Source organism: Haemaphysalis longicornis, unplaced genomic scaffold, assembly GCF_048455015.1.
Source record: "Haemaphysalis longicornis isolate Haplotype H1 unplaced genomic scaffold, Haemaphysalis longicornis Haplotype H1 scaffold_4, whole genome shotgun sequence".
Taxonomy (NCBI): domain Eukaryota; kingdom Metazoa; phylum Arthropoda; class Arachnida; order Ixodida; family Ixodidae; genus Haemaphysalis; species Haemaphysalis longicornis.
The window spans coordinates 157504936-157516978 of record NW_027526361.1 but is presented as its reverse complement, the minus strand read 5'-3'; the positions used below and the strand labels follow the sequence as shown (position 1 = coordinate 157516978).

At 46.1% G+C, this 12043-nt stretch overlaps 1 protein-coding gene across 1 annotated transcript in view; it reads right to left on the bottom strand.

The window, feature by feature from the left end:
* Positions 1–914: 914 nt before the first annotated feature.
* LOC144180065 (phospholipid-transporting ATPase ABCA3-like) overlaps positions 915–12043 on the bottom strand; it is a 164945-nt gene continuing 153816 nt past the window's right edge. The window contains exons 19-22 of the mRNA XM_077708473.1: positions 10239–10426; positions 8527–8700; positions 7402–7615; positions 915–1094 (exon numbers count right to left, since the gene is read on the bottom strand). Coding sequence (XP_077564599.1) covers positions 915–1094; positions 7402–7615; positions 8527–8700; positions 10239–10426 — 756 coding nt within the window. The remainder of the gene's footprint in view (positions 1095–7401; positions 7616–8526; positions 8701–10238; positions 10427–12043) is intronic.

The window sequence follows — 12043 nt, the reverse complement described above, 5'->3', positions numbered from 1 at the left end:
TATATATATATATATAGACTGAAAAGGTAAAAACTCACACAGAGCGCGAAAAAAATAAGGTTAGTAGAGACAGAGACAAACGAGAAAGACTTAGAAAATCAAAATAAGTTTACTGACGTTTTAGGGAGAGGACTCCCTTTCTTCAGAACTATATATATATATATATATATATATATATATATATATATATATATATATATATATATATTGTAACAGAGATAGTGGCCGTTAGCAGGCGCCCCAGTGTGGCCAAAGGGGTGTGTGCTCAACTGAGACCGAGGCTGACTGTCAGGTGGCGTCAATCCCCCAACTGGGTCAATGTGCAAGGCTCAGTCATCGGAGCAGCCCCATCGAGAACGATCTTGCTGAGAGACCTGCGCGTGGACTCCCGAGCTAGCTTGGCCTCTGGTACAACCAGCCCCCGTTACCACGCTCTAGCCGTTTGCTAATAAACCCCATTATATTTTGGTGGAGGTGCGGGGTATCGATCCCCGTACCTCTCGCATATATATATATATATATATATATATATAATATATATATATATATATATATATATATATATATATATATATAATCGTGACAGCAGCGAAGTCCCCATAGGTGGTTTGCGTGGGGCTTAACCGATGTAGTGGAATATAATATGATAGAGATGACATTTTCAAATATGCGTTTCTGTTGGAAGTACTGATTAAAACACATTTCTGTGAAGAGGACAACCCCGCATTCAATACGGATTTTATTTTTCTACAGGTTAGCCTCATTTTTACCGTATGGGAGAATCGTTCAGCAAACCAATTACAGTTGTACCTGGCAATATATAATATTCGCATCCAGAAGACGCCAACTTTTACATTCAACCGCAGCAAAGGAGTTCCGCGGCAAACAGAGTGCGCAGATCGAGAGTCACGGTATTAGTCGTTAATGGCCAGTTTGGCTTCTTCGCGAGCCTTGTGGGCGAAGCCAAGGAAGAGCTCCTCGAGGTTCGTGTCCGTCACAATGATGTGTTGGAAGTGGAAGGTCTTTTGCAAGGCGGACACTTGCTGGAACAGCTCACTCCAGGCCGGACGTTGCTCCAAGAAGAAACGGAGGCCCTGGGGGGAGCGAGAGTTTGGAAACTTCCGTTAAGAAGAACAGAACCTAAAACAGCTCTCACGCAGGGAAGAGGAACGCTGCCTGGAACAGATGAGAGATTAAAAAATATTTTTACCTCTTGTCTTGACTTGTCTGCGGGAAGGGAAGATGACAGAAAAGATCCGCAGATATGAATGTCTCCCATCTACTCCCTGTCTTTCTTGCAACGGTATTTCCCAGTATCAATAGGCATCAACGCGCCCAAATTTCCCAAATAAGCCAATTTCATAACAACATAAAAAGGGGTCAATTCTAAGGTGACTTTTTGTAAGGTGGTCATACAGTGCTGCTAATGTTTCTGATGTATTTCAAATACAACTGTAAACCAAATCTTGCAGTGCCCATACCTTTTATATTTGCAGGATTCCCGAACCACCATAAAATTTTCCATGTTTTGAGATTTCGAAATAGTTTTTGGTGACACCCGCCAATAAAAAGCTGGGACCGATTCGTTATCTTCAAGTCTCCTTTTAGGACAATACTATGCACCGTCGTTGATCAAGCACTAAAGTGTAATAATACCTTCGGTTTGAATAAACTGTTTGATTTTTAATAACATGACGTTGGTGGGTTTTAATCACAGCAGTATTTTGTAATAGATCACAAAAACCACAAAAGGTGCTTTTAGAGATTTTGACGCATCTTGCTGAGCTCCGGGTGATGCAAAACAATTTTGTTGTCGTAGATTATTGCCCACTATTTGGTCTCAAATCAGCAGGGTAGACTTTCATCGGAAGCTAATTCAACCTCCGAAACGGCTGATAAGTGAGTTGATTATGAAGACACAAAGGAGGCATATGATTTATCGTGCAATGTCGAAGCGGTAAGCGTAGAACCAATTGAAGGCCAGATGTTTGGTTATCTAGACTGTGAAGGACTATATGAAGGCAAGGAGTTGAAGAGGTATGCGGATATTATGCTAAATCATCGACCACACAGTGATATAGCGAACGAGACCTTGTTTATTAGGGTAGATAATAAGAATACAAATTACTGCGACCAATCAGACACCGCGTAGTAAGAAATAAAGGAATGACAAGCAGGACAACTTGTTAGAGAATCATGAATGCACTCAGATAAGCGCACTCGGACGGTTAAAAAATCTTATTCTGTCGACAGGAATGCTTGTGCCATCTTTTATGCGATCACAGACACTGGGACGCATTTGCAGCAGGTTGTGGCTAAAACCTTTCCTGGCTTAGTATAGGCGTGTTTAAAAATTTCGCATAGCAAAAGCATGCCAATTTAGCAGAATTTTATCGCCGTTGCTGCCGAATATACGCGTAAGTAAATGTCAAACGTCGCTGTACACCGACAGCGAATCATCAGGACGCGGACACGGGTGACATCATGCCAAGGTGGCTCGTGGCTTTAAGACTGGGCGGCAAATTCCCAAGTCATCAATGCAGCCACAGGTCCTTGTGGGGCCCTCATGAGGCCAGAAGTTGAATTTCTAGAGTGATGCCAACCGAATTTTGTGCAGTAAAACTTTCTCAACTATCTCCACTGAAAGGGTAAACTTGTATTTTTGAAGGTGCCCTGAATCAGAATTTTAATGCGCAGCACTGTTTGCCGAGTACCCGTATGCCAGAACCGTTTAACGCCCTACATTTCACAAAAAATGCAGATATGGGGAAGTTTTACCTGTAATTGTTAAGATAGTGTAAATGTAGAAAATAAATAGAACAGAATTTGGAAAGGCCACAAAATAGGAAAACAAAATAAATAGCGAAAAGTGGCGAACCGTGTAAAGCCCTGCATTTCCATAAAAATGAAGACTTGGCTGCAGTTCCTCCTGTAATTGTTATATAGCGTAAATGGAGATAATTCGTCGAGCACAATATAAGAAAAAACTTACAAATTTGGCTCTAAAAAACTCACCCTCCAGAGCGACATAAGAATCCTTCGCATCAGTAGACATTCCCTGAATTCCCTCACCTTTTTTATCCAGCGGCCCTACATAGGCAGCCAAAACAACTGCTTGCAGCCGTGGCAGTGATCCGCACAGCAATATACATTTACCGGAAGGAGGTGTAAAAATAGGCATTTAAAAACTTCTCTCGATAAAACAATAAGGTAGTAGAAGTGACAATTGGGCCAGTTGGTAATCCATATGGGACATTGTCACGAAGTGAACTGGAAAATGAAGACGATAACGACGATGTGCTATACGGGGTACGTTCCAAACATCCAGACGGCACCATCATCATCGTCTTCCGGGGACAGCTATCCCGCACTCACGGGCCAGCCAATCGGAGGCGGCCAACGACAGCAGCTGGCAGCAGGAGCGGCCGAAGAGGAACACCGGGAGTGGAGCATGACCGGGATGCGCGGCGGTCGGGCGACCGGACCCGTGCCGTGCATCCAATTATTGTCAGGTTCATGAACAACAATAATAAATACAAGTATAAATTGTGAACAAGACTACGTTTATGTAGTACCCGAAACCCAAATAAACACACACCATGGACAGAGAGAATAAAGAACACTGGGGACAGAAGAATAGAGGGCGGCGGCGATACCGCGGTATCGAAAACGCTAACAAGTTTAACAAACAACCAACCGTCAAAGTCCGCGAAAGGACGGCGGGGACACAGTAGGGTTCACTGAGGGAACGGGGTTGTCATACCTCACGTCCCATATTTGCCGTCGTGATGCTTCGGTGTTGAAAGGTCGAAGTGGCGTGTCAAGGCCAGGGTGGTAGCGCGCGCACCGAGCTCCCGTTGCACCGTTGTGGGGAACGCAGCTCTCTTGGGGCGTCGCGGTTTCCTACCGACGCACGGCGAGACGACTTTCTTGCGGTGGTGAAGTTCGGGGGGGTTGCAGTTGAGGAGGACCTCTTGGGGCACGGCACGGGTCCAGTCGCCCGACCGCCGCGCATCCCGGTCTCGCTCCGCACTGAAGCCTCCCTGTGCTCTCTCTCTGCCGCCAGCCGCTGTCGCTGGCCGCTTCCGATTGGCCGGCTCAAGATTGAGGGGTGAACGACCCCGAATGACACTGATGATGATGGTGACCTCGGGGTTTTTGAAACATACCACGTAGATCGCGCCTTTGCGTCTTCGTCATCGTCGTTGTCTTCGTTTTCACTCATGACAACATCCCCCCACTTAAGCATTTTTCTCTGAAAAATGTTCACACATACCCCACGCACAGTTCTATGCCACTTCACAAAAATGTTCGCTGTCCACCGGTAACAGAGCACACTCACACTTCATGAATCTAACAGTCAGGGAAATACACTTCAAGAACAGCATGAAGAGAGCTAGCACGTGGTTCATTAAGATCGGACACAACTCACTGCCTATATTTAGCAGAGCATGCTCTAACTGAAAAATCACGGACAGGTAACAATCGAAAAGCCAGGCTGGCACAGTGTGTCCCGTTTTCTACAGTGACTACGGTGCCACCCTCTGCCTCTGCCATACACGCGACTGGCGTGGTGGTGATTGAGTTTTTTCCCGCTCTTACCAGCTGACAACTTATATATGCATTCAAGGAAAGTGTGTGAATGCGGTGCGGGTGACCTTCTGTTCCCGCTGGCCGACTCTTCGCGTGAACAACTGAGTTTTACCGTAGTTCTTTTTCCTACCCGTCCGGTTTTTCTCTGGGTTCTCTTGTTCCGCGACTTACGCCGGCCGAAGCATCTCCTTCGGTGCTTATGCGGCGCGTGCTTTCTACTGGACCCAAAGACACTCGGGATTGAAATATGGGGCGATGGAAAGTCCCTGTCTGTGATAAGGACTTCTCTTGGTACAGATCTCCGCTTTGGAGACGGGCTGTCCTGCAAGCACGGTTTCTGGTCAACATTAACCTCACCAAACCCAGAAAGAGTCAAGTGCAATGCCGCCACTTGCGGACTATGTGAAAGTGAAGTTTCTTTATCAGGTGATGGAAGGACCGCCTGATGTGTCACAGTTACATCAAGTTCCCTATGTTCATTGGTATCTCGTGCCACGTCAAGAGGGGGCGACCGTTGATCTGCACTAGAGCGCGGTGGTGAGAAAGCCTGTACTTTATCAAAGATTTCCCCACCATCCTTAAATTTGCGGGGTTCTGTTAGCGTAGCCTCAAGTTCCGCGAGCCGTAGCTTTAGCGGCAAAGTTTCTTTTTCTATTTTTTCACGCGCTCGCACGTGCTCATCGCGCTCGTTCTCTATTACCGCCCGCGCTTTCTCCATGTCGGCAATCTTTTTGAGCGATTCTAGCTCTAACTCTTTCTCTTCCCGCCAGTATCTCTGCTCCTCAAGCACCCACTGCTCAAGATCGTCGCCGCTTAATCCTAAGCGCGTCCCCAGTTCAAATAATTCCTCTGTGTCCATGCCGGGTTTTTAAGGCTACAAAAAACAAAGTAGTCTCGTCCTGCCGTGGACGCCAATTATTGTCAGGTTCATGAACAACAATAATAAATACAAGTATAAATTGTGAACAAGACTACGTTTATGTAGTACCCGAAACCCAAATAAACACACACCATGGACAGAGAGAATAAAGAACACTGGGGACAGAAGAATAGAGGGCGGCGGCGATACCGCGGTATCGAAAACGCTAACAAGTTTAACAAACAACCAACCGTCAAAGTCCGCGAAAGGACGGCGGGGACACAGTAGGGTTCACTGAGGGAACGGGGTTGTCATACCTCACGTCCCATATTTGCCGTCGTGATGCTTCGGTGTTGAAAGGTCGAAGTGGCGTGTCAAGGCCAGGGTGGTAGCGCGCGCACCGAGCTCCCGTTGCACCGTTGTGGGGAACGCAGCTCTCTTGGGGCGTCGCGGTTTCCTACCGACGCACGGCGAGACGACTTTCTTGCGGTGGTGAAGTTCGGGGGGGTTGCAGTTGAGGAGGACCTCTTGGGGCACGGCACGGGTCCAGTCGCCCGACCGCCGCGCATCCCGGTCTCGCTCCGCACTGAAGCCTCCCTGTGCTCTCTCTCTGCCGCCAGCCGCTGTCGCTGGCCGCTTCCGATTGGCCGGCTCAAGATTGAGGGGTGAACGACCCCGAATGACACTGATGATGATGGTGACCTCGGGGTTTTTGAAACATACCACGTAGATCGCGCCTTTGCGTCTTCGTCATCGTCGTTGTCTTCGTTTTCACTCATGACAGACATCTTGAAGGTAGCGCACACAAACACTGACACTAGCGAAAGAAACGACAAACCACAGTGGTGACTCACAACAAATTTTTGTATTAGAACAGACACACACTTAAACACTACAACCTAAACCCATGTGACCAGACATCATACATACGTCACAATAGAGAGTATCATTTACAAAACATGACAGGCTTAAAACAGACGTTGTGGATGAAGGCGCGTGTTATACTTACGTTACAGAGCGATTTAAAATTTCAAACTCACTCTCATGTAAATGAATCGACGGCACACAAAAGCACCACACCCCCTTTTTGCTCAACACGTATCTAAGTGCACGTGCGAGCATGCCTTCCAGGAAACGGTTATATTATCTGTGCACATTTATAAGTTAACACGAGCGATTATTGAAGCATATAATATAAGAAAAAAGGGGGTGTGGAGCTTTAGTGTGCCGTCGATTCATTTACATGAGAGTGAGTTTGAATTTTCAAATCGCTCTGTAACGGAAATATAACACGCGCCTTAATCCACACAGTCTGGTTCATGCCTGTCATGTTTTGTAAATGATACGCTGGATTGTGACGTATGTATGATGTCTGGTCACATGGGTTTAGGTTGTAGTATTTAGGTGTGTGTCTGATCTAATAAAAAATCAGTTGTGAGTCAGCGCTGTGGCTTCTCCTTTCTTTCGCTAGTGTCCGCGTTTAATTGCGCTATCTTCAAGATGTCCCAATAAAGATGTGCAGTCTCTCCTAATTCTCTATGCAGTTTATAAACCATGCATTGAAACCAAAACAGAGCTGCTTGAGTCACATTTAGACTTTGCATGACACCAGCTTAAAGGTTGCAGAAAGATTTGTGCAAATTGTGTTTGCACTGTCGGCAATATTTCGGACCATTTTACAACCCGCCGACGCCAGACGCAGCATTTTCCCAAAGAGGAACGCATCAACTTTTCTAATTAAAGGCTACTGCTGGCGGTGGGAATGACAATGATCTATTGTTCCATATCATCACTACCTCGATCCCAATTAACGATGTGGGACTGCAATGAAACTGCGATGGGAAAAACAATTACAAAATCAGCAAGAAATGATTCGTAACACGAAGAGGGATGCTTTTTACACACAGCGACCAGGTGCCAATATGTTGTCCCCTTCATATGGTACTCACGTGCTTTTGGTCTAGTTGCTTTGCGCCTGGGAGCACTTGAACGACAGCCATGTCGAGGGCGTCTGCATCGATCTTCGAACGCCGAGGCACAACGAATTGCATGGTGACGCCTCTGCCGAACTTGGTTTTCAAATGCTGCAACGATCCCAGGCAGGTCATCTGACCCTTGACCATGATGCCGATGCGGTCGCACGACACCTCACATTCAGCCATGCTGCGAAGTTGGAGAAGACAGCTGACATATACGTGAGGCAGATTGCGGATTACTTAAAGCATAGTGAGCCAAATTCTTTTCCGTGATCGTTTTCTTCGTATAGCCCTTGAAACTTGCCATTCGCATCCAAGATATTTGTTCGCAAAACACCGCAAAACACAGATTCGCATTTTGTGAAACTGCTTCGTTGAAAGTCCTAAAGCGGCGGCCTTCAGCCCGCTAAAAATAACCCGCTGTTTTCTTTGTTCTTAAGGTTGGTAGGGACGGAGATGGCAATTTGGCCTTACATTCAGTGATGATGGGAAGACAAAATCAAGCATCTTCTGGCAACGTTCCATTTCTTTCCCGAAATTCTAAAACTTCGGATTTAAAATAATAACTAATATTTTAACTCGCAATGTTTATTAAAAGTGGAGAAGCACATTTCTGCAGGATAATTTGGACGTTCATTCAAGCGTTCTCAATACAAACGAATTGTAGCACATAATAATTAGTTTCTTGTACGCCGTGGTGAACTTTTGAGTAAATTCTCCTACCAAAACCTGATTTTACAATTATTGAAGGTTTCTCAAAATACAAAAAAACATTTATTTGTGCGACTTCTGCCTGCGTATGCTATTGTTTCTTATATGAAATAAGATTTATGTAGCTACATCTGCATTAAACCACGCGTGTTTATAAACCATTCTACTTTCATGGCTTAAAGGTATACACTGTCAAATGATTGCCTAACTTTCCCTAAATATATGTGTATAATTGTTCAGCTGGACCCAAAGTAGTAATTGGAGGAGGCTGTATGTTGATTTCATTAGATGGGTTGCGGTCTGTAAACCAATATGTATGTCATTAGGCACATCGGTGCAGGCTTGCACTTGAAATATAAGAAATAAAAACCAGACAAAAGCCCTCACTTGTGGGACGTGAGCACAATCGAGGTCATGGTAGACTCCTTGAGGGCAGTCATAGTTTCACGCATTTTGTTCCGCGATAGCACGTCCACACCTGCGTATGGCTCGTCCAAGAACACGACCGGGGGGTAGCCAACCATGGCCACCGCTATGGACAGCTTGCGCTTTTGGCCACCGCTGCACGAGTTTAAACGTCGATTATTCGGAAATCTTGACTGACTCCAGTATCAACTTTATCCTTTTTTGATTTTTAATAAAGGCATCAGTGAGCCGTTATTGTGATTCTGCATTAAGCACTGCGTGATTGTGAGGTCTAAGCTCATTGGAGCACCGCGGTAATGTGTTTGCTTGCTGTAACCGTAATTCGGATATTTCTCTATGATTAAAAAAAAATGTGCGACGAAAGAAATGTATCCCTGCGGCTTCAATGTACTCCGAATTTGCAGGCTTGCTGTCGGGGAATATTTCATCAAAATGGAGTTAGAAAGTTTCCTGCAAACAATTACAGACCCAAATTACTATTGTTTCATTAAAACAATGGCTGAGGCTTAGCCCGAAAACCGCAGATATGCAAATTGAGAGCCTCGCTTAGACTGTTTAAGTCTCTATTTTAATTAGTTAACCGTATTATAAGGTGTCCTTATTATACTGATTGTCCGTGGCCTCCTTTGTATACGGTTGTGGTCCCACTTCTGGAGCTTTCCGAGAAGATCGGCAAGCCGGGAGATATCGGCGGGATTGTCAGACGCCGCTTGTTGATGACGGCACAAAGCTTCCAGCCATCGCCTCCTGTATTTTTACAATGCCAAACACATCGCCCGCTTCCCAATGGGAGTGGGTCACGCAACCGTAACCTAATTTGAGAGTGGCTTGTACCTGGTTGCCAAGGCAATCGGTGTTTGATATTGGCAAAGTAATGGCGCTCGGGCCAGCGCTATAAAGCTCAGAGCCGCGGCGGGAATTGTTTTGGCAACGTTGCCGCTCTCCACCACGCGTCGCCCCAAGCTGCACTGGTCACATGACGGAAGCGCTGGGAAGGCTACCCCGATTGGGGAGAGTGGCTGGAGTAGAAGGAGAAAGTTTGGTTGGCCGGTCCGGGCTGATGCGTTTGGCATTGTAAAAATACAGGAGGCGCTATTACAGCACCCGCATTGCACTCCCAGAAGATGGCACGGCCTCCACCGCATTCATGGACAACCTGGCATGCAAGTGCTGAGTCACGTGGTCAGGCGCGAAACAACTGCGGTGAAAGCATGCGCCAAGCCGGTCGCGGAGGCGGTACAGCCGACGCGGCCCTTTTTTGTCCCTATTTAGTGGGCGAACGAGCTCGGTCGGCAGAGCTCGGCCAGGGGGGTCACGTGGTGCGTTGCCAAGGATACGGCGCAGCTGCGGTTAAATGAAGGCCAAACCTATGCGGCGTCAAAACCGCTCAGCGAGACCAGTAAATCTTTGCTTTCAAATGTTGCAACCTCAGAATAAGAATAGTGCCATTGTGAACCTCTACTTGGACCAGTTAGAGGACATGAGAATGGAAGTAAAAAAGTCGCAGCCAGAGAAACGCTTCTTGCACTTGGGAACCTTAAACGTCTTCCTGAGTTGTGCACTTCCGAGTAACTTCTGGCTAGATCGAAAAATGGCTGCTACGGAACGGTAAACGAATCTGCGACACCATGCGGAGCATCCCAAAATTATCGCCACTTGGGTGGGTCGAGTACCTGTAGTGCTCGCATGGCTCGCTGGCATGCTCTGCTAAGTCAACCAACTTGATGAGCCGCTCCACCATGCTGTCCATATCGACGTCCGGCACGCCGCGTAGTCGGCCGAACAGGCGCAGCGTCTCGTAAGCATTCAGCTTGCCCAAGAGAGCGTCGCTCTGAGGGCAGTACCCGATGACGGCCTGCCACTGCAAAGCGCAGGGGTGAGCAAAGGGAATCCATGAACAGGATAGCGGAAGAAAATAAGCCCATCCTATTGACACCGCAAAGTCGGCCTGCACTGCTTATGGGCAAATGATGTACGCGTGGAATTCAAACACCTTGACTTCTATGTTTTATACGTTATATGCTCATGACAACGTTGATAGCCATGCGCTGGTGCTCTAGTGAGCAGCGAAATTTCACATGTATGAAATTGCGAATTTAAAACACCTTAGAGCAGTTCCTTAGAACCTAAGGAACTGCTCGTATTCGTGATTTTACTCTGGGCATCATTATTCCCAATGCGCTTTTATATAGCCCTGTAGTTTTTTGTTGCTTTTAAGGTCTGCTTTATTAGGCCGGTATGAGGATTCCCATGTGACATGGCGCATGTTCCACGTATGTTGAGACCCTACTGTGAATCATTCTGAGCCTATCATGATGGGGAATTTAGGTGCCCTTTCATCACGACTGCCAAAGTAAACAAGCATTTTTTTGCAATTTTTAGACGAGGTGCAATGCGGGAAACAATTGTTATTAACTGTAGCCTAACAACCTACACTTCAAGTTGTGTCAAACAAGCACGTGGCGAGTAAGCTAGGTAACATCACGCTCAGTGCCATCGCTCATTCAATACAATTCACAACCTCCCTCGGAGCCATGGTAGAGTCTGCAAGTAAGGTTTGTGTTTCAGCTTTCGCTGGGACAACGTTCTCAACAGCAAGGACAAACTTATCACCAGCAAACCTGTGGGAAAACTTGGCCTTCAAAATATCGTTTGGAACAGCTAACTCTCTAACCCCGTTTCCTTCTTGTGTTTCACTTAGTAGTCCTTCAATAAGGTATGCATCTACAACACTGCACTCCTGTAAACCCCAATTTTGCATACTTACTAAAGTCCGTCCAAAACAAAACTATAATGTTGATTTCACCCTCCCACTCTTGGCATCCAAATGTACCTTCGCTAAAATATTCGCTGATCTTCCACCTCTCGCAATGCTCTGAACGTTTTCCCGGCTATCATACTTCCACTCTGTCATCATAGTGCCTACTCGCTTTCGCACTCTCTCATTCCTCACGCCTAATCTCATCTTGATCGTGCGCACAAAGTTCTCGTGATGTTCGCTAGAATAAACGCTATACAAATTCTCCGCTACTTTTCAACATCACTGCATAGAATTCATTATCATCGCAACGTAGCCGACTCATCTAAGACGTCATGTTATCAAACTACTCCTTTGGCTTGCATAGAAAAAGAATAATTGTGAAGTCTGTTGAAGTATTTCGCTTTCTTGTTGTGGCATTGTTGCTGTTTCTGACATTTCCTACGTTGTTAGGTTTTTGCTTTTTCAAAGTTTTGTTCCTACTGCTCGTTGTTCATTTGTTGTTCACAACAGCGTTATTAAGAGGTGCTCTCTAATGCAATCCAATGCCACGCCCCTACATGCTCCTCCCGGGCTGTTGTGATATGTATATAAATATATGAACATTACGCCACAAAAAACGCGCACTCAGCTAACATGGCGAAGCTCTCGGCTGGTTGCTTGTGGCTCTGTTAACTTACAATTCCAACATCCAACATAAAAAAGGCATCAGTAACGATA